The sequence below is a fragment of the Patagioenas fasciata genome, chromosome 13, assembly GCF_037038585.1.
Source record: "Patagioenas fasciata isolate bPatFas1 chromosome 13, bPatFas1.hap1, whole genome shotgun sequence".
NCBI lineage: Eukaryota > Metazoa > Chordata > Aves > Columbiformes > Columbidae > Patagioenas > Patagioenas fasciata.
In genome coordinates, this window is record NC_092532.1 from 10,798,677 (window position 1) to 10,820,790 (window position 22,114).

The 22,114-nt window shown below is 47.5% G+C and overlaps 2 protein-coding genes across 3 annotated transcripts; one reads left to right on the forward strand and one right to left on the reverse strand.

The window, feature by feature from the left end:
• Positions 1-8,363: 8,363 nt before the first annotated feature.
• EMC8 (ER membrane protein complex subunit 8) lies at positions 8,364-17,121 on the reverse strand. The gene is made up of 5 exons (XM_065848666.2): positions 16,754-17,121; positions 11,289-11,365; positions 9,830-9,899; positions 9,227-9,321; positions 8,364-9,024 (listed from the first exon to the last, which is right to left on the reverse strand). Exons 1-5 carry the CDS (start codon positions 16,961-16,963, stop codon positions 8,865-8,867), a joined length of 612 nt encoding a protein of 203 aa, XP_065704738.1. The 5' UTR covers positions 16,964-17,121; the 3' UTR covers positions 8,364-8,864.
• Positions 17,122-21,237, forward strand: COX4I1 (cytochrome c oxidase subunit 4I1). 2 transcript variants are annotated; one of them, XM_065848162.2, is made up of 5 exons: positions 17,122-17,223; positions 18,503-18,582; positions 19,086-19,253; positions 20,239-20,370; positions 20,970-21,237. In XM_065848162.2, exons 2-5 carry the CDS (start codon positions 18,504-18,506, stop codon positions 21,104-21,106), a joined length of 516 nt encoding a protein of 171 aa, XP_065704234.1. In that variant the 5' UTR covers positions 17,122-17,223; position 18,503; the 3' UTR covers positions 21,107-21,237. The 2 variants fall into 2 exon arrangements, with proteins under 2 accessions (XP_065704234.1, XP_071670273.1); XM_071814172.1 differs by lacking the exon at positions 17,122-17,223 and adding an exon at positions 17,322-17,467.
• The last annotated feature ends 877 nt before the right edge of the window (positions 21,238-22,114 follow it).

A 22,114-nucleotide genomic window follows, 5' to 3' on the forward strand; every position in this document is an offset into this window, starting at 1 on the left:
AGGTCAGCCGTGGGACTTATTTAAATGCCACCAGGATGGCAAATCCCACCCACAGCAGAAATAACTAAAGCTCCTCTATGTACAACCATCCCCCAGATGCCTTCACGGAGCAGGAAAAAAAACAACAACCCCAAAACAAACCCAAAAAAACACGATATCCACCCCAAAACTTACCTTTCAGGCAGGAAAACTTGAGCCCCATGTTTTCATCCTCTTAGCAGGACCAAGATCTCCAGCCCCGACCGCTGCAAAAAGTAAAAAGAGAAGCGAACGCTTGCGGGCAGCAGCGCGGAGGGGGAAGGAGAGTGAACTTGATCGCTAACAGTGTGCACCTATGCGTATGTATATCTATATCTATAGGCGCACGGGCATAACAGGAAACTCGGCTGCTCAGTAGCGAAAACCGCTGGTGATGTCACAGCGTTTTAGTGACTCAATCTCAGGCACTTGAGTTTCAGGAGGAACTTTTTGGGAGAGCAGAGAAGGAGCTGGTTGGTGGGTGGGGGGTCCCATCCCACTTTCTTGGCTCCTGGGGTCGGCACTGGAAATATTTGCAGGTGAGAAGGTGCCGAGCAGGAGGAAACAGGTTGTTATTTATGAAGGGAATGGGTGATTTCAGAGAAAACGCTGAGAAATTGAGAGATGCTCGCCTGCAGCATTGCACCCAGTGCTGCATCCCTCATCCTGCTCCGTTTGGGCATTCCCGACACCCCAAGAGCTTTTGGGGGGATGAATGCTCAGATGAGATGTCACTTTTTAAAATCATCCCAAGAAAAACGTCCCTTTACTGGGAAATCTGTATCCCTCTTGTCCACAGCTGCCAGGAAAAGCTTATTGGGATGAGGGTCAGTGACTTATTCTGGCTTTTCCAAGCTCTGGGGTCTGCAAAGAGCCGAGCAAATTCCCCCACTCCCCCTCCACCACCGCTTCACTACACCTTTCCAAGTAGCTGGCAAGGGGAAGTGGGAAATTGCTGTCACTGGTTTTACTTCTGCATTTTTTAGAATGTTCCCAAACCGTGACACCCCCACGGCTGGGGAGCTGTGCCAGGGCTGGGAGCAGAGCCCTCCAAGACCCCCCACTTTGTAGCTATCATGACAGCTGCCCAAATATCAAGAAATCCCTTGCTTGTGGTGCTGGGAGATGCTTGAGGTGAAAAATCCCTTCCCCCCAGCATTTCCAGCAGGATTTCAGGTGCTGGGGCTTCAACTTTGCCCCTGTGCTGGCAGCAGCCTGAGAAGCCCTTGTGTTCCCAACGAGTTCACGCTCCAAAAACCCCCAGACGCTCATCAAAAGTGTCACCGGAGGGGGATGCTCGGCTGGGGGTGCACTGGGGAGGGGAAGAGGGGCCTGGGGGGTGATGCTTACCCGGTGGCGGTGACATGGTGCCCCCCGTCGCATCCCACCTCCCTGGCTGCTCTGGGATGTAGGGGGAGCAGGGATGTGAGGTTTGGGGGGGCAGAATTCCCACTCAGGACCAAATCCTGGGAGGGTGGGAGGATTTTTTTGCAAGGTTGGTTTCTAACCTGGTGAATCAGGTTAGTGGAGTCCCGGCTCCTCCCACCCGCCCTCCCCCCTCCAGCCCCATCCAAGCCCTGGGGTGATGAGGGATGAGAAAAATACTGCTTTTCTCTCATCTGGCTGCACAATCCAGGCAGTGCTGAGATAGAGAGGAGCAGGAGGGCCCCTCGCCTGGAGCCAAAGCCACCGGACCACCGAGCATCCCTAGAAGTGGTCAAATGGGCCACCAAGTGCCTAGAAAGGCAAGCAGGCGTTCTGTATGAGGGTACCACACCCAGCTTTGGCACAACAGCATCCCTGATTTCTAGAGAGCAGAGATGCTCCCACAGCATCTCCACCTCCTCCAGCCTCCAAAAAGGGGCTTTTCCCCCTCCCATCTGACCCCCAGCCCTCAAACCAGCCTGGCAGCAGAAGCAGCACCAGGCAGAGGGTTTCACACCCCCCCCCCCCCCGCCCAGAGATACCATAAAATGTTGGGTATCACCAGGATAAGAGCTCCAGGTCGGGTACCACTCTCTGCCTCCAGAGCATCCACCTTCTCCTGCGTTAAAAGTAGCGAGAAGCTTTTTTTCCCTGTGTTCACCTCCTCTGCAATTAAGAGGTGAAGCCCTGAGACGGCTCCTTTACAGAGAGCGCTGAAAAGCAGGGGGTTCACATCCAGGGCACTGGCTGTGTGTTGAATACCCTGTGGCTGCAGGGAGGAACGAAGGGAAAAAGCTTTGAACTTCACCCAGAGATGGCACTGAGCTGATCCCAGGAGCTTGGGAGGTCTTGGGGAGATCAGAACCTCACGTGTGACACTGAACTCTGCATAAACGGGAGTGAGGAGGGGAAACAGGTGGTTTTGCTCCAGTTTCTGCTGGCCTGATTCTGCCACATTTGGTGAAAAATCACCAAGGTGGAAAGGGCTGATTTCCTTCCCAATCTGTTTCCTCTGATTTAATAAAATAGCTGAGTTATCGGAAAGGTTTGAGCTCAAGAGCTGAGCACGGGGGAAGGGCTGCAGCCCCAGCTGCCCGCACCAGTCCTGGATACAGAGGCCAGGGCAGGGACATTTGCAACCTGTGGCGTCAGTTTTGCCCCAGAAAAATACAGAAAAATTAACTTATTCATGACTGCAAAGTCTAGGAGCCAGAGGACAAGGTCTGAGCCAGAGCCTGGTCTTTCCAGACCCCATCCCAAGCTCAGTGGATGCAGCGTCCCGTGACTGGCAGCATCGGTTCTTCTGATGCCTCTCTCCAAAACTGTTTGCTGCTCTTGGGTGAGAACAAACAGCCCTGAACCCAAAAGGGCTGGAATTCACCTGGCAGCAGCAGTTATTGTTAAAACTGTGAGCGGTGGAAAGCCGTGGAAAGCCCTTGCTGAAGGGAGTAAATATCAACATCAGCTGCTAAAATACCTGTGGTGAGCTCTGTGGGCTGCAGCACGGCTCCGGCTGGTGTGCAGACACCCAAGAGGCATCACACCCCATTTCCTCTTCTCCCTATGAGCTGGGCCACAAAGACCCGTGGGCAAGTTCATAGGGTGGGGGTCAGTCACCTCAAGGTGGCTGTTACAGCTCAGAGCCCCATTAACTAGTGGAAAAAGCCCCTGGACAAACAGCGTTGGGCAGATCCGAGTCCTGAGCAGCCCCACGGGGCAGCCACCTCCTTCCCACGGGCACCGTGAGACCCTTGAGCAGCCTCATCCCTGCTCCACATCCCTCCCGGGAGCTCCCAATGCCCGTGGTGGGGCCAGGGCTTTGAAACGCTGAGCAGCACATCAGGGCAACGAGCCAACCCCCCCCAGGAGCCAGCAGGAAGAAGATGGGCTCATAAATCTGCCTCAGTGGGTTGGTGCAGAGATGGATGACCTCTGTGGGTGAGGATTTATCCCTCGAGCCCAGGCAGTCACCCTCTCCCTGGGCTCAGCACGTCCCAACCCATCGGCCCCATCCTGCTCGGGTGCAGAAGAGGGTGGAGGGGGCTGAATCACCAAAAAGGGGGCGAAGATGGATGGGAACCTCCTAATTTCTCTGGAAGGGTGAGCTCACAGCTCTCCGGCTGCCAGAAGAACTGCAGGGAGAGGGATGTGTTTAGCAAACACCAGCCACAAAGACAAGCTTCAGCTGGACATACTGACAGATCGGAGTGGTTCCTGCAAACACCAGCTGGTCCCGGTGGAGAAAAGGAACGAGGGGAAGCAGCTTTGTGGGTCACAGAGTCCCAGGGTAATGCATGTGACACGTCACCCCAGTTCCGTGCTCACGGAGGGATGAGGGCACACAGAGGAAAAGACTGGTCCCAGTTTGGCTCAGTAATTGTCCCAGAAGGGGCCGTGGGGACACTGCCCGGGATGAGCTGGAGGAGCTGGGAGGGGGACAGAACCCCCTGTTCCAGGCTTGCAGCCACCCCAGGCAGAGCGGGACACGGAGGGGATGCCAGGCGTGGGCAGGGAAGAAGATGTCACGAGGATGCAGCTGGAGATGCAGGCGCTGGGCAAACTGGAGCAGCTCCAGCCCTCCCCAGGCGCAGGCTCTTGGCAGGAACAGTTTGGTCAGAAAACACCCCCATAGAAAATCCAGCGGGTCGTGGTAGTGGCTCCAACGAGCAAAGTGGGAGCTGCTGTGGCTGTGGCGGGAGGGGAAGGAAGCGAAGCGGGAAGCGAGGACGTACCTGAAGCACAAAACCAGTGGGTGCTGGGCTCTCCTGCTGGAGCTGCATCCAGAGCAAACCCCCTCCCTGCCAGGCAGACACTCAGCAGGAACTGACTTAGGGACCTGGACACAACGGCCGTGCTCCTCGCCTCGCCTCGCTCCAGGTTAATCTCAGCCCAGCTTTTATCCCCTGCTACAACCTCAATACATTTTTTTTTTTTTTTCAATTAGATCCATCTTTTAAGCTCTGGGGCGCATTTCTAGGAAGGGCTGCATCGTTTCTCATGGCCCTCGTGGGTTGACGCTGCGCAGATCGGGACATCCCTGGCACTGGTCCTGCCCGCATCCTGCCAAAGTGCTGCTGCAGCCAGTGCGGCGCTGCCTGGAACCGCTCACGGAGTTCCCCAGTTCCCCCCAGCCCACCTACCGGGTGCTTTTAAGAGCAGAGTTCCCTGCCTCCCTCATCACAGGTTGCAAAGCTCATCATGCAGGCGTACGGACCGATTCCACCTTTCCCGCGGTCCCGTTATCGGAAACCCCGCAGCAGCAACCAGCCTCCGTCCTCTGCTAATCCGCCCTTTCGCAGGGCGACAGCCGGAAAGGAAAATGTGCAGTAAGGGTGGACTTTTGGAGGAGAAGGCTGGGTGAAAACGTGGCCTAAAAGCAACAGTAAAAAAAAAAAAAGAAAAAAAAAATCAATAAAGTCCTCGGCAGTTACTTCAGCAGAGCAAAATCGCTGGCGGCTGCGGGAAGGCTGGTTGAAGGGTGATGGGTGAAGCAAAAGAGGAGTTTGCAAGGTTGAGATGTTTGCAGTTGGGAGTAACGTAGCCAGAGTAGGATGGGAAAGAAGCAGCTTGTCCAGCCCACTCTGTCTGACACCGACCAGCTCCCCACAGCTCGTACGGGCACTGGTGGGCGACCCAGCTCCACTTCAGGAGCTGAATTCAACCCCAGCCGAGAAGCGCAGCTCACAAATGAGCACATTTCCCCTCGAGGCCATTTTCCAAGCTGCAGTCGACCGCAAGTCCATGCTGCTAACAGCCTCCTCCATTAGCACGGGCGTGCTCTTTCCGTAGCGGCGATGCCCTCCGCCCCGGCATCTCCAGACGTTTCACAAAGAGCAGCAGAGTGCAGCGATTAGGCCTCCAGCCAGGGAGCAAAGAGACCCGGCTCTGCTTCCTGCATGTGTCACTGTCACCCCCCGTGGGCACTTCTGCCACTTAAATAAGAAATTCTGGGGGAGAAACCTCTCAGGGTGCAACTCCATGGGGCCATGCAGAGCAGGGCTGGGCTCTGCACATCTGCCTGGCCTGGGCTCCAGCTGTGCTGGGTGAAGAGGTTGCGGCTCCACCATCCTGACAGCTCGACCGCTTCGCACACCCCCATCAGCACTAATGAGCTGAACAGGTAACGAGCTGTCTTGGCTCTTTGTCATGCTAACACAGGCCATCGAACATCATCCCATGAGCAGTGGGGAGGGGCAAAGGGGGAGAAACTTCAGCAGTAGGCTGCTCCACTTGCCAAATAAAGGGAAAACCCAAACCTTCATAATACACATGGAGCAATCAGCTCAGAGAGAATATGGCACCAGCGTGTTCCCCAGGAACAGGAATCTCACTTGTGAGCAGCTGATCAAAACCATCCCTTGGGTCTTGTCACCATCTGCTCTTCCCACTTGTGACGCCGCATGAGGCAGAAGGAGCAGAGACCATTTCCGACATCCATCCAGCCCCAACCAGCCACTGATTCTCCAAATTATAAGGCAGATTAATTTCTCAGTTAAAATAATGCCTACAAGTCCCCCCCAACTCTCTGTTCCCCTTTGGGTTTCTCAAGCTGGATCTGTACAGGGGGATTTTGAGCACAGCTGGATGTTGCCAGGGGCTGGTGGCACCACTGGGGACACATCTCGTAGCTGCCAGGCTCTCAAGTCACCCCGACCTTCAATTTCAAACCAAATGGGTGCCTGAAGCAACACAGGCTCAAGGCTCCTCATTCTCTGCCGTGAGTAGAGGATTCAAGGTGAACACACACATGGATACTGTCGAGTAGTTTGCATCCTCCCACTCAAACCTGAGCTCTTGGTACTGGTATTTTCAGATACCTGCAGGGTCTGTTTATCACCATTCTGAAATATCAGGGCTGAGAGTGGAAAAAAATAAACCTACATGGTAATAATTCTGCATTTCCTAGTGCCTGAGGTCCTACAGATGAGGTAAAGAGCTGGGAGTTAAACATCTGGGCAGGAAAATGCTGAGTATCGGTGAACTGGGGAAAAATAATAACCTTGCATGTCAATAACTGTTAATAAAACAAAAAAATTAGACATCCATGCCCAGTGCCATCTTTGCAACAATCATAAGGATTCCAGCAATGGAGACACAGGTGCCTTCCCCACGATTTCTTCCCCCAGAAGTTTTAAAAGGAGTTACCTTGAATGTCCTTGATGAATCCCACCAGCATTTGCTCTTGCGGGCAGGTTGTATTTCTCGGCAGGCTGTGTTTCTCAGCAGCTTCCTCGTTCTTTCACAAGAGCCAGGTGATGTTTTATGAAATTGCTGCCTTTTGTCCAGCCTTCAATGCAAATAGGGCAGGTGAGATAAGATCTGAGCAGGGCAGGGCTTGTCCTTTTTGCTCCAAGCCAGCCCGGGGTTCTGCTGGTGGCAAAACACTCAAAGGACCTCATTGAAAAGCAAACAGGAGATAAGGAAATGGAGAGACAAAGCATTAAAAGCCGCTCCTGTTCCAGCAAGGGTTGGTCACTGGGAGTGTTTCCATCAGGTTACGGACTGATGAGATACATTCTGCTTATTATTAGCATATATAGGATCAAAGCTTGATTATGACACCAAGTTACAAAGAATAAGAAATAACATTTCCTGTGGCTCAGGAGATACAGCAGTTTACACTGGCTGACAACCTCACTGAACGCATCTCTCTATGATAACATCTGCCTTGGGAACAAGAGGTTGGATTGCAGGAGGTGTTTGTACAAAGACAACAACTCTCCTCCTGCAGCGTCTGTGATTTTGCTCCATATGTTACCAGAGTGTTCTCGTTTCCAGGATATTTTTTTTCATGCAGCTGTGGATGTGCAGTAAAACAGCCACTGGAAGGTGTTTATCTCACTGCTTGTGAGCCAGATAAGTTTTTTTTGTTCAACAAGTGAAAACATTTTCCTTTCCTGCACACGTATCTGACTCACGGTTAGGAAAGGTTATTGACTAAGTGCCAAATCCTCTGTAACGCCTATCACACCTCACACCTGCGCAGCAGGGAGACAAACCCAGCGTTCCAACCTTCCTCTCCTCCTTGGGAAAGGGAGCAGAACATCAGATCTCACACCTCTGCGGAACCTGAACTGCAGGGAACTCCACATCCAGGTATCTCGGCTTTATTCACCAGTTCATAATGGGATTTGAGTCTTGTCCCATCTCTCACTAAGACCAAGAGGAAAACTTGTGCTTATTTAAACAGAAACAGAGGTTTTGACAATCCCACTGCTCATGTTTTACAATAAGAACACTAAGGAAAACTTGGAGAGACAGGTCACTTGCTGGACATTCAGATCTTCCTTGTAAAGACATTTGGATCCTCATAAAGACATTTTTGGGTAGGAAAAGGAAATCTCGAGAAACCGCTGCAGGTTGAGACCATGTTTAACTAGAGTTTGACAAAAGGTAGCAAGACTCACTAAGAACTGCACTAGTCTGATCTAAAGCTTCATTGCCTAATAAACTTAAATCTTAGAAACAAAAATTAATTAGAAGGACAGGCAGAAGTTGTACTAGACTATACCCAGGCGCCTTGATTTGATATACTAAGATCACTTGCCTTCAGCTCAGAGAGACACATTTTAGACCTGCTTAAATGGACACATATGGACCAGCTGAAAATCCGATTTGTTTTTAAACCTCCAAAAGATTGCATAAAATTAATAGGCTATTTCACTCTCCTCTTCTTCTGTAGACTCAAACTGTTTCAGAACTGTCATTCAAACTCATTAGTGTGCTTTCAGTCCCTGTGACAAATCATAACATTAATATTTGTTTTGACCTTGGGTTTAACGTTTTCAAGCAAGAACTGTGGTTGGATGCCCTCGGAGAGCAGGAATCACTGTCGCACTTGGGATTACCATTTTAACACATTCTCAGTAGCTGTGTCACACTAAACCACTGCAAAACAGGCGACACATGGGCACTGTACGTACAGCAGTTCGCATTTTACTGTGCTGACAGAATGACATTTCCAAACCAGGCCAACAGAAACCGTTAACCTTGTATTTTATGTATTTAACCTTAAAATTTCTCATCCGAGGACAAGAATTATTTCTTTTTAAAGGTATTTCCATAAATCATTAAAAAGTAATCTCTCTAAAGATTAGAAAAGCTTAGTCAAAACTTTGTAATAGGAACAGCAGGGACAAGCAGAAGTAGTTCTGGTTTCGAAGGAACAGCAACATTCGCTACAACCGGGAAGGCGCCCACGAGGACAGCTGGAAGCAACAGTTCTTCCAGGGAATCTCACAAAAAAGATTCACCAGTTTACGGACACATCGCTCTTAGCAGTGTGATGCGCCACTCCTTTTTAATCAGCTGGTTTTCCACACAAGGTACTGAATATTACTCTATTTACATTCAAAAATAGCATTTTTTTCTCTCTTCAGTACGTAGCGGGAATGCCCATCAATCAGTCAGTAGAAACCCCTCTAACACAGGTGGAGAACAGCCTTGTTGATCTCTGGGTTTGTCCAGTCGTTGCGGATATCATCCAGGTGATTATCAAAATCCACCAGTGTCTCGTAGGACTTGCTGTCCAAGAGAGATGCAGCGATTCTCTGGGCTTCACTCCAATCTTCGCAAAAATCACTGGGATGGAAAATGAATCGGGAATTAGAAGTCATCACAAAGAAAATCACCACCACCACCTCCTCTGCTCTGGAAATTAAGCCACACACTCTGCAACACGGAGCTTTAAATGCACCGTCAGCTACACCTGCCGCCCTTATAGCGTCACTCAGCACAATCCGAGTTTTTCCCTTGTAGAAATAAAACTCTGAAGTTTACTCACATGTGCGGGTCTTTGCACCTCCACTTGTTCTCGTGAAGCTCATACACGTGGATGGCAGGTTCTAGGCACTCCATTGAAAACCTGGCATTGTCAACCTGTCACATAACACAAAACCACCACCTTAGTCCTCTCCTCAAGATCCCAAGCAAAGAGACGAAATTAAAAAGTCAGTTTTTACACACAGGGCACCTTACACTAACTTGTCCACTGTTCTACCTTCAAATGGGCCAAATTTTACATCCAACATCCTTTGTCACCGCAGCAAGGAGGCAAAGCATCGTTTGCTTCATGTAAAACAAGAGTTTAAGTCACAGAAAAGGTCTGAAGTCACGAAGTTGCTCAAACCTCATGAGTGGAGAGGCCTCCGCATCCTTTGAGATGGTAGAGACCCAACCAGAGTCTCTCTGTAGACTTAGAAAGAACTTCACTGGTTACACATCATTAAATAATTTTGGTTGCTCATCGCATCTCTTCCTCAGAGCATTTGGAAGGCAAGAGAAAATTAGCTACTTCACTATTAAAGACTCTAGAGAATGGCATTTAAATGGTCATAACAGTAACAGTACTAAAGAAGGGGGGGAAAAAAAAAGAAAGAGTAATTACCATGATGAGTGCTGTATCGTTAAAGCCCTCCGCTATCCTGGAGGCCACTTTTTCCGCAACCTGGTTGGGACTGGAGCAGAAGGTACAAGTCAACTGCGTTATCTGAACCGTGACATTTTGGCTGAAAGCGGCAGGAAATACGCTTAAAGAGATGTGAAAATTACGCCGCGCTTACAAACAGGAACAAGATAGCAAGCTGATGCTACGCTTGATTGAAGTCAGGAGGCCAAGAAAACCCAGCGCCCCTCTTCAGCACAAGATCAGGATCTCAGCTACATTTAGGCAACAGTTTTTTTGAACAGCAAAATGCTCACTGCTGATTTTTTAATGTTTTTAGGACTCCTACCTTCTTCCAACAGACCAGAGGCTGCAGACACATTTGTCCTGACAGGTATTAAAAAAAACCAACCACTCAGTTTGCTCCCCAGTCTGCACTTGAACCCACTTGCTGCCCAGTTTCTCTACCAAAATATCAGGTATCTTAGAAGGGAAAACCTTTACTGTGTTTCAAAGATGACAATCTCTACATGGTGCCAGTTATCTCCACAAATGAAACCAGAGTTTAAAGAAATACCCAAGCCTGTGGTATTCTTTCAAACCTTAAACAGACAAACTGTATTTCTTCCTTTAAAACACTGATTTCCCTCATAAGGAAAGGACAAATGACGTCCTTATCCCTGTTAGAAACATTTAACAGTCACAAATATTAAAGAACACACTTGTGACTGAAGGATATACATTAACAAAATAACTGGGACATAGCTTAATACTTTAAACAAACTGTTCATATTTTTAAATGCAAGTATGAGGTACTCTCATTAGTTCCAATACCAGATTTGTTGAACAGATATGGAGTGAAAATATTTTGATAAATGTATTTAAAATATATCGTGGCTCCACAGGAAGGTTTCCTTATTGCTTATTGAATAATTTGAGTTAGCTAGCAGGAAAAAAAAATACTAATCCTGGGGAATATAAGTGAAAAAAAAAGATATCTCTGCTTGACTGACATCATCTTCCATTTCAAGTGTCCCTTTACCACGTATGAAAATGCCTTGATAAAACTTGGAGACAATTTAGCAATTTAGTATGAATTAGGTCGCTTCTGAAAGACTTTCCAAAAGATACTGGGAGTCACTTGAGTTTACAAGATCTGCACCACACAAGCAAACACACGCTGTAAATTTTGGCTCTTTCCATGACAACTGTAATTAAACTGGTTGGCAGGTATTCAAATATTGCCCTTTTATAGTAGCCACGACAAGAGAAATTCTGGAAAGTCAGGGTTTTCTGCACTTGAACAAAGGCCACATCCCCCAGTGCCGCCCAGACAATGAGAAACCAGACGACAGGTGGTAAAGTGAATCAACAGGCACCATTTCCGTCGCTGATTTCTGTTGGCAGAGGACGAAGTCCAAGAGAAAAGAGCAAACCGAAGGAAATATTTGCCCCAACGCACCTGGCATCTTTCACGCGTTCGTTCGCCTGGTAATATCCAGCGATCACGTAGCTGTTCTCTTTGCACCAAGAGTCAATCTGGAAAAGTAATTGGAACAATTAAGCCCAGGGAAAAAAAAAAAAAAAAGAAAAAAAGAAAAAAACCAACCCCCACAAAACTAAGGAAATCTCGTGTGTGTCCTGCAAATAAAACAGCAGTTGAGGCAGTACAATATCTTTGGCAATCGCTTCTTTAAATATATACATATTTATATATATTTATACACGTACTCGCACACGGAGTTTGGTTAATTTAGCTAGAAGAGATTAAACAAATTGAGCATTTGGAAAATGACGGAAAACGTGAACCAAATGGAGCAAAAGAGCAAGAAGTGATCTCAGTCAAAGCCTGGCCTAAATTCCAGTGACAGGACTTGAAACCAGTTTTGGAATCGCTGCCCAGGACAGGAATTTGGGTTTCACCTACTAAAGCCATTTGTGGGTATTTTCTGTTGGTGTTTATTTGACACAGACGTGGATGTACGTCATTTCAAAAAGAGTTTGTTGATTTTATTTGTAATGTAACATTTCCAGCTTAAAGCAGAAGCATTTTTTACCTTTATTAGCAAATAAAGCCTGATGCAAAAGGTAAACGTGAGGAAGAAAAAGTTTGTCCCATTTACCACTTTTTTTTTTAACCCACTCTGTTACAAAAAGGCTTTTGCCATAAAACTGACTTTGAGAGTCCATTTGCAAGGCCAAACAATCAATGGAGGAACTTATTAAAAAATGTGGATGGATTCTCCACTAATTTTAGCAACTTTCAATCAAAAGTGAACACTATTTTAAAACGACGCCTGGAATAAATTCTCTCCTCTCTGTTACAGACATGGTCAGTCCAGGCAGCTCCTATTTACCACCTGTATGTAAATACTTAAACATATGCATTTATTTGCATGTAATTTACAATAGTTTATTTAGTTTGGGTTTTTTATAGGCGCAGTTTCAGCCTCCACACACTGCTGGTTTTTCTGCTTTATCGTGGTTCTCAATTCCTCCTGCTCAGCCTGTCTTGCTTTGAATATATATCTATATTTATATCTATATCTATATATATCCCATGTTTCTTCTTATAATTGAGGATATCAAGTCAGCACAATAGAGAGCCTTGAAAGACACAAGTGAAGAAAGCAGCTCGAATTTTCCTTCGCAGTCCCTAGAGAGTACGCAGCAAAAAAAACCTCAACAGCGACATTAAAACCGAGTCTAAAAATACATCTGATGCTGACCCGTCGCATGCTGTAAGTCAAACCAATCTCATTTTTCGCAATAATTATAGTATTAGGCTGCATCAACAAACAAAGGCATGTGAATAATCCCTCCTCTACAAGGGATGACATGGATTTACGTGATAAAACAACAACAAGCTGCGTGGCCCCGCTATAGCTGAGGGCCAACTGCTGTTTCATTTACAAACCCATTTTGAGGGCTTAAAACGAGGATTTGTTAGTGGCTTCAAAGTCTGGCATTAAAGCCAGAAGCCTAGACACTAAAATTATTATTATTATTATTAAAAAGGCCATTAATTTTAAAATTAAAACCCTTAGCTCTGAATCATTTTTCGTTGCGTACCGAAAATTGTCTTAATTTAAAATAAGAGTGTGATTTTTAAGTTCTCAGCTGCCTGGTGGTAATTAAAATTTATTTCTGGAAAAAAATAAAAATGCTTTTAGAATGAAAGCCGTTTCCACCTGCTATTTCTAAGTGCTCTTGAACTGTGGCTCTGTCACTGCCGGTCACCTTTGTATCAATTAACCCCTGATATTTTTAGTCATGTCCAGCCTTGACGAGGGGACACCGATAGGGGACAAATCGTGTCTTGATCCCACACAGCAGAGCTGCTCTGTTTGTATTTTTGGGGTTTTTTGGGGTTTCAAAACCACATCAATTAGCTGAGAAATTCAAGAGCGCCAAGGAAAAAAAAACAAAGTGAAACTTAATTCACTTTTTTCTTTAATGACTCCATTTTTGAAAGGGATTTCCAACCAACAAGCCAAGTGCAAATTAAATGCACGAGCAACAAACCTTCAAACACAGCTGAGTATTTAATAAAACCTCATCTTACTGACTCCGCTCGCAATTTTTAGAGGTTACCACATGGACAAGCCCGTTTGCAAGCATATCCTCTATTTTCAGATGAAATCTGGAGCCTATCGCTCCTGTTTGATGTTCTGGGACAACTCAGGTCAGAGAACAGGAGGCGAAACTCACGGGGTTGGCTCTAGAAAACCCTCTCTTGACCCAGAATCAGCAGCGATTGAACTGGAAGAGAAACAAATCCCATCAAAACACACCAAAGCTTCAAAATCCTTCAGAAACAGGCACTTTGCTACAAACGTGGAGTTTCAATCACGCTAATTTCACTGATTTCAGTAACTGCACATTATGTTGTGTGAGGTAGGTGAGAGTGCTCTCCTGTTAAACCTTCCAACAATAAAATCCTGTTTTCATAGCTGTGCTGGTATTTATTGACACCTTTGCCTTTGTTTCAACAACAGAAAAATGAGAGCAAAAGGCTCTGGGCTCCTGTCAAATGCTGTTTTAAAGCTGCCAAGTATCACAGGAGTCATCAAGTGTGACTGCAAACCACAAGATCTCTTTGCAAGTCCGACTTAATGTGGGAAACACCAGGGGTTTCCAATCTTTAATTTTTGTATCAAAAACCAAGAGTAAATGCGTAAGACGGGGCCATTTCTTCGGTTCCATAATGACTTGCTTACTGTTGATGCCATAAGATGTTTCAGATGTTGCAAGAAACAGGGTTTATCTCCTAATCACCTGATCCCATAGCAAGATCTGTATCAGAAAACTCCACTAGAGGCTGAAAGTTCATCAAAATACCAACCCCGTAGAAAGACGTTAAATCCTGATTTAAAGACAAACCCTATAGATACTTTAAATACATTGTATGTGATATTCTACACATCACAAGCGATTTCCACTTACTCATTCCTAAAGAAAAAAAACTAATTACTGTGGTTCAAAATGGTAAAGTCAATACCCTACCTACATTAAAGCACTAACAAACAGAATTATTACATTTTTCCAAGCAGCAATATGAGAAAACCATAAGCAGAAAACATTTACCGCAGCAGCACATATTTCTGTGTCACTCCTGTGCTGTTATGCTGCTGTAAATATATTTAAGAGTGACAAATTCTGGGTGTTACACAGAAATATGGGAAATCTAAAAGGCGAAGCCCCCTGTTCCTACATGTCTGGCTGCGTTTAATCACATCCCAGCCTCAGAAAGATCTCAGTGCTCCCTTGGTGTCACCTCAACTGGAGAAAATCAACATTTATTTAATAATAATTATTTTTTGAGGAAGCAATTGATTGAACTGAGGAAAACGCTTAGGGCAGAAAGCCTACAAGAATCAGAAACTAGTTGCTTTTTACAGGTACCAAAAGGGGACGGATTTTCTGCTAATAATGGCAAGCCCTGATCTCACAACACACCCAGATCCCACTTTAGAGGTGCATACACCTGCCCTGAAGGTGCCCAAGCACTTCTTTGCCTCCAGATTTGCTCCAGTCCACCCTAATTCCCTGTTAATGATAAAATTTAGGGCTGTTTTGCTCCCTCCATCTCCTGGTTTTGATCAAAGGTCAGGCACAAAGGAGCTGTGACCCAACAGATATTCTTCATGTCCTGGGGGCTGAGACCAGAAAGCACCATCCCTACAATCCTGACATTGTTCTTGTCCTGTTCATGCCACAAAAGGGAGAAAACCAGATTATCCCACAATGATATCATACTGGGGAGCACTCAGCTGCCCTCGACCGCCCTGCGGTTACTGCAATGTACCCAGTGAGATTTCACACCCAAGTCAGACCTGCAGTGCAAAGAAACTTCATTTTTTTGTTCCTATTTAGGCTAATAAATGGGGAAAGTACACCAAAATGTATTAAGCAATATGTTTATATGTGTCTATACACTTGTACTTGGGAGATGAATGTGCCTTTTTCCAATTATCTGATACTGCTTCAAAGTGCCTTAAAGGGAAGCTGGATAAAGCTTTTTCTGCTATAGAATAAGGACATTCCTTCTGGGAGTTATTTGGGGATAATGACACCAATATAAACAGCAGTTTCTCTGTGCTGAAAAATAAATTAATATGAAAGTACCAAGCTCTGTAGTTTTCTGCTGCATCCTCAGCAAAAATGTGTACAGCACATTGGCCTGAGGGTGGTTCCATATTAGCAATGCTCAGCTCACCCTGCAGATTTGGCACAGGGCTGGGGGAGGTACCTCAGCACCCTGAGACCCCTCAGAACCACTCCCCAAGTCAGCTTAGAACCTGCCCAAGTTCCCTCAGCATCCCAAGTCACCTCTGAACCCCCCCAAACCCCCTTAGCACCCCAAGTCATCTCAGAACTTTGAGACTGCATCTGGAATATTGTGTCCAGTTCTGGGCTCCTCAGTTCCAGAAGGACAGGGAACTGCTGGAGAGAGTCCAGCGCAGGGCAACAAAGATGATGAAGAGAGTGGAGCATCTCCTGTGTGAGGAAATGGTTAAGGGAGCTGAGATCTCAGAAGGAACTGAATAGCTTTATTATGTTAGAAATTAGATAGAAGAGAACTTGAAGGTAGATACTCTTATGTGATCACTGTAGAGAAAAAAAAATATATCTTTTTTTCTCAAGTCTGAAATAATGTAGTTCATATAAAGGATAGGAATATTTTTACTAGACATTTTAAAAGATACGGATGATGCGAAGTGTCTTCATGTGTTAAGATGTGTCAGCACTGAAAGTTTCTTTCAAAAATGAAAATCCAATGTAATCCTGGAAAATGGAGTAATTCCCTGGAGAAGAACACTGGGGCTATGATAAGCACCTGACTTGTTCTATCTGAATCTATGAGAAGTTATAAAATACTAATATGATTAAGGGAGTGGAGCATCTCCCTTATGAGGAAAGGTTGAGGGAGCTGGGGCTCTTCAGCTTGGAGAAGACCAAGGGGTGACCTCATTCATGGTTATCAATATGGAAAGGGTGTTAGGAGGATGGAGCCAGGCTCTTCTAGGTGACAACCAGCGGTAGGACAAGGGGTAATGGGTTCAAACTGGAACACAGGAGGTTCCACTTAAATATGAGAAGAAACTTCTTCCCAGTGAGGGTGCCAGAGCCTGGCCCAGGCTGCCCAGGGGGGTTGTGGAGTCTCCTTCTGTGCAGACATTCAAACCCGCCTGGACACCTTCCTGTGGAACCTCAGCTGGGTGTTCCTGCTCCGGTGGGGGATTGGACTGGATGAGCTTTCCAGGTCCCTTCCAACCCCTGACATTCTGTGAGATTCTGTGAAGTCATCTCAGAACCCCCCAAATCCCCTCAGCACCCCCGGCTGCGCCTCCCGAGCTCTGACAGGGCCTGGACACGACGCCCCCCCTCTCTCTCCCAGGCCTAAGAACAGCCCCAGGGCCTTACCAGGGTGAGCGCCACCTCCAGCATGGGCGCCAGGGCCAGGGTGCCGTGGAACAGCGGGATACAATCGACGAAGAGCGAGGGGGAGCCGGGCTGGTCGCGGCGCGGGGCCCCCGGCGGCCGTTCGGCCACCAGCAGCCCGTTCACGGCGCAGTGCGGGTACTTGGCGCCGTGCAGCAGCATCTTGCAGTAGGCCTGGGTGGTCAGCTTCATCCCACCGCCACACCGAGCCCGCTCCCCTCGGCCCGCCCGCCGCCAAGTGTCGCCAAACGCCGCCAAGCGCTGTCGTAAAAAAAATAAATAAATTTTTTAAAAAGTGTGTGTGGGACGCAGGAGGACGATCCGCCCGCATCCCATCAGCCCCCGCGGCTGGGAGACGCTCTGTTGAGGCGTCTCGCTCACCCTCCCAGCGTGCCCCGTGCTTCCGCTTGGCGGCTCCTTCCGGTCGCAGCCCGGTAGAGGACGGTCGGCAGGTCGTTGGGTGGTGGGGCCGGGACGGGGGGTCTCGGGGGTTCTCAGTCCCCGCTGCTGGCAGGGGGGACCCTCTCCGCTACCTCCACTCGCCCTGGGAGGCGGTCGGGGCAGCGCGTATTGGGGTGTGGAAGTGAAGGACGGGGGCAGTGCGGTCGCCCCCCGGCGGGGCCTGTTTGCGGTGACATCGCACCGGTGTTGCGGCGTGTGGGGCCGGGGGGAGGTGTCACCGCCGAGAGGGACACGGTGAGGGATGAGGGCAGGCGCTTCTCTGAGCCCCAGGCCAAGGTCAGGCGGGGCCGTCGGCTCCGCGATCGCCCCGCGGGGGGGGTAGGGAGGTTTAGGGGGAGATCGGGGGTTTGTGGGACCCTGGGGGCGGCGCTGCCGGTGAGTCCTTGTGTGGGCAGCGGGTCTGCAGGAGAATCACAGAATCATTTTGGTTGGAAGAGACCCTCAAGATCATCGAGTCCAACCATTATCCCACCTCTGACACTACCCCATGTCCCTGAGAACCTCATCTTTGGATCTGTTCAGCCCCTCCAGGGATGGTGACTCCACCACTGCCTGAGGCCGCCTGTTCCAATGCCTGACAGCCCTTTCTGGGAAGACACGTTTCCTTGCCATTACCTGGATGTCTTCCCATCCCTTGGATGTGGTGCTGTTATTTGCTGCTGAGATGTTTGTTGCATGGGTGTGAGATGTGTTTAGGCTTAAATGTGTTTAGACTCTGCAGCTCTAGGCTGGTGCCCAGTAATGATTTGTTACCGAGCAAAAGCGTCCCTGAAGGGCGACACGAACAAGGGAACACCTGTGGGTTCAAATGGCCTCAAGATGCGCCAGGGGAATTTGAGGTTGGATCTTGGGAACAATTTCTTCCCCAAAGGGCTGTTGGGCATTGGAACAGGCTGCCCAGGGCAGTGGTGGAGTCACCATCCCTGGAGACGTTGAACAGATGTGGAGATGAGGTTCTCAGGGACACGGGTTAGTGCCAGCATTGGGTTATGGTTGGACTTGATGATCTTGAGGGTCTTTTCCAACCAAAATGATTCTAAATTCAGGAGGCTGCTGGGGAAAAAGGAGGAGGGGGATGCTCATCTGAGTTGCTCTAGTGGGTGAATGTCCCAGAAAAGCTCAAAATGCTTGGGTGTGATGTGCTGCTCTGCAGACAAGGGGCAGGAAACCTCTAGGCTGCTTTTTTCTTTTTCTAGACAAATAGAAAATGATGTTTTTTCACCTTCTTCACCTGACACTGATTTAACTGCTGTTGTTTTCTCCTGACAGGATGTTGGCTTCGAGGGTCTTCAACCTCATTGGGAAGAGAACCATTTCCACCTCCATCTGCTTGAGAGCGCATGGACATGGTAGGTGAAAGAACACAAAAAGCTGCTGCTGGGGTTTGGGTGAGGAATGAATTGGAATTGAGAGGGGCTGGTGATGCAGGTGCTTTCCCTGGGGGCAGGAGATCTGAGCAGGTTGTGCTAGCAGATAGTGTTGCAGATGGGCAGGAGCCGAGGGCCAGGCAGAAATTAGGATGGAAAGGGTGTAGGGGACTCCAAGGTGTCAGTAGGGGAGGGGATTCATGTGCCAGCTGGACACAAAATATCTGAGACATCAATAAAGCCATTCTGGGGATTACCTCTTTTGTAGATTCCTTTCTGCTTTATTCTTACGCTCTTAAAATAGCACCTGCTTGAGGTTCTGTCTCTTCCCTCTTCTGATGAATGTTCCATCTCTAAATATTTTCCCTCCTGGATTCCTGATCCGTCATCACCTTTCTCATTGAGTCTTGGGTTTTTTCATATCGTAACCAGTAAGAGCCGTTTGCACAGGAGTTGGAACGTGTCCCTTCTCTTCCCCTGTGCAGCTGGTGTTGTCAAAGCCGAAGATTTCAGCCTCCCAGCCTATGTGGACCGGAGGGACATCCCCTTGCCTGAAGTCGCCTTTGTCAGGGATCTCTCTGCTCAGCAGAAGGCTCTGAAGGAGAAGGAAAAAGCCTCTTGGACCGCTCTGTCTGTCGATGAGAAGGTTGAACGTAGGTAGCAGGGGCTATAAATAACTTCACAGCCACACAATTAATCCCTCACACGTTTGTTACTGACGACTTTCACTAAACAGTAGCCGCAGGCGGTTCCTGTTGAGGCGGCCGCTAAATCCTGCTTTTCCCAACGGCTCCATGGATTTAATGGCCGCCTCAACAGGAACTGTGAGGGAGCTTTGTAATTACGATGTAATTACTGTGTAATTATGCTGGAGCTCCTTGTGTGTACACAAGCAGAGATTCATTGTATGTGTTGTGGAGATCTTTGGTGCTGTTTCAAAAAATCAGAAGCACCCGTTGTGCCTGTTACATACCCGAGGTCAAAATTCAGAGATTTCGTCCTCTTCCAGGAAATGAATAATAATTATATTTGTTTCTTGTTTCCCATCTGCTTTCAACAAGCCAGAAAAAATCTTTTTGTTATAACAATATGTGATTGTTAGTGCAGCTGAGTACAATGAATGCAGTTTATTTGAATGTTAATGAGCACTGACCTTTGCATGACCCAATTTCAGGTAATTAAAGTATTTTGACTTGCAAATAAAATTGCATAATTTTTTCTCTGCCATCACGGTGTGCGGGTGAGAACCTGCTCTGTGAACAGCACTGTGTGTGCCCATATCACAGCGAGAAGGGGTAAAGCTCTCTTAGGAACTGCTCAAATCTGCACAAGAACTTTCCCAATCTCATCGTCTTTGCATCTTCAAAATCTTGGGGACCTTTGTGGCAAAGCTGAGAGAAGCTTTTTGAGATACAAGCGTTCCTGTTGGAATTATTTGTGCTAGGGAGCTTTATGGTCTGTAACCATCCTGGGGATGGGAGGGGAGGAAGGAAAAGCAACATTTCTCCATCTATAAACCAACTTTTGCACAGGTTCACACTGACACTGACCTGGTGGGAGGGTGAAACACAAGTCGCAGGAAAAGTAAAAGAAAGGATTTGATGCTTTTTAACTTTTTTTTTTTTTTTTTTTTTTTAGTGTATCGTATCAAATTTAATGAGACCTATGCAGAAATGAACAAAGGTTCAAACGAGTGGAAGACGGTCCTGGGCGGAGTTCTGTTCTTCCTGGGCGTAACTGGGCTCATCCTCATTTGGCAGAAACATTACAGTGAGCAAACTCCTTACAGTGTTAACTCTGAAATTATGAGCCAGATCAGTCGATACCTGATGGGAAGTTAGATAATTCTCTGTGAACTGCTCTGGGGAGGGTTCAAAATAGTTTATTCAACAGCTGTTGCAGTGAATTCCTGGCAGTTGCTGTTTGTTAGTCCCTGAAAATTCCATCCTGAAGTTGTAACTTCATGGAGATCAGTGGGTCCAGGGCATAAAAAAAAAAAAATAAAAATCCCAGAGCTTTCCCTCTCTGTCACAAAAACTTATTGCTGATTTGGGGTGGAAACATTTGAGTTTCTGCCACATTTGGCTTCCCAGCTCTGATTCTTTCTTGAGGAAGCCCTTGGGCTGCTGTTAAACCTGAGGAGAAGGCAGTTGTCTCAGTACAAACCTTTCATGATGCACAAAACTGCCAGAGAACCAATGCAGGAATCTGCTCTGAGCTAAATTCTTCAAAATGGGAATTAGGAAGTGTAGGTTTGAAGAGGTGATGGGCTGTGTGTGATTGCTTTGGGGGGAAAAAAAGGTTTTAATTAGCAAAACTTTCACCTAGTTTTGTCTTGCGATGTAATTCCGCCCACGTTTGGCTTGCAGTGTATGGCCCCATCCCACACACCTTTTCGGACGAGTGGGTGGCGTCGCAGACCAAGAGGATGCTGGACATGCGGATGAACCCTGTGGAGGGCATCTCTTCCCAGTGGGATTTTGAGAAGAATGAGTGGAAGAAATGAAGCAACTGAGCGGAACCTGCTCGGCTTGAACGTGAAATGATTCCATCACCTGTGCGTGACCTCGTTGCTAATGTACTGGAACGACCTCTACATCTACAAAGATGCTAATAAATGTCTGGTTAACTTGAAAATTTCCTTTTCTCTTGGTCTTTAGATCCATTTTTTTGCATGGTAATGTGTAGTGCAGGTTGAGGGACAGTGCTTTTCCAAAATATTCTTGTCATGGTTAGCATATAATCAGTTAAAATGGGTGTTTTTGGGGCACAGCTGGCAGTTTGGCTGCACCAACGTGTGAGCTACACTTGAGGTGAGCAGATCCTAGCTCCTGCGCAGGATCTGAGTCTTGTAACTACTCCAAAAGTAGCACCTTGATGCTCCAAAAATAGCACCTTGGTGCCTCAAAAGGCAGCGGTGTGAGTCAAACCGCACAGATTATGCAGTGGGGATCAATGCTGCTCTGTCTGTCTGTCCTCGCCAAGGGAGCTATGTCCTCCTTGTGAAGGCTGCACCTCGCTCCAGTGTCCTCTGCAGACTCCAGCGAACAAGGGAGAGAATTTTTAAGCCTAGTTCAGCCAAGAACAGGTTTTAAGTGAAACCCTGAAGTGTCTTTCGTGCCTTGAGGTGACGGGGTTCAGAGGGGATCGCTGCAGCTGGGGGAGGGAAAGAAAAGCTGCATTTAGTGGGAGTATCTTGGTGCTTTTATGAAATGCAGCGGGCTGAACGAGTTCTGGTTTGTGATTTAATGCTGTTCACAGTTCAGGCTGGTGTGTTCGCTTTGCTCTGCCTGTAGCTGCCAAATTTCTCCCTTTGGCTAATCAGCCCCTGGGCTTTCTGCAGGCAAACTTCTGCCTTCGGTTAAAAACGCCCCTCTGAAAACTAAAACAAGCTTTGACTTCAGTTTGCTCCTGTACTGATTACAAGACCATCACGGTTTTAAATCCACGTTGGTGTTCAGCAGCCTTGGTGCAAAGGCCAGGGGGTCTCAGGCGCTTATGATGACCCGACCTT

What these genes read in the sequence shown, in the direction of transcription:
- EMC8 (XM_065848666.2), bottom strand. Translation starts at nt 16,963, where the DNA reads ATGAAGCTGACCACCCAGGCCTACTGCAAGATGCTGCTGCACGGCGCC. An exon ending in GAACGCGTGAAAGATGCCAG is followed by an intron (nt 9,900 to 11,288) that starts GTGCGTTGGGGC and finishes CTTCTGCTCCAG; the next exon opens with TCCCAACCAGGTTGCGGAAA. An exon ending in AGGTGCAAAGACCCGCACAT is followed by an intron (nt 9,025 to 9,226) that starts GTGAGTAAACTT and finishes TTTCCATCCCAG; the next exon opens with TGATTTTTGCGAAGATTGGA.
- COX4I1 (XM_065848162.2), top strand. Translation starts at nt 18,504, where the DNA reads ATGTTGGCTTCGAGGGTCTTCAACCTCATTGGGAAGAGAACCATTTCC. An exon ending in TGTCGATGAGAAGGTTGAAC is followed by an intron (nt 19,254 to 20,238) that starts GTAGGTAGCAGG and finishes TTTTTTTTTTAG; the next exon opens with TGTATCGTATCAAATTTAAT. An exon ending in CATTTGGCAGAAACATTACA is followed by an intron (nt 20,371 to 20,969) that starts GTGAGCAAACTC and finishes TTTGGCTTGCAG; the next exon opens with TGTATGGCCCCATCCCACAC.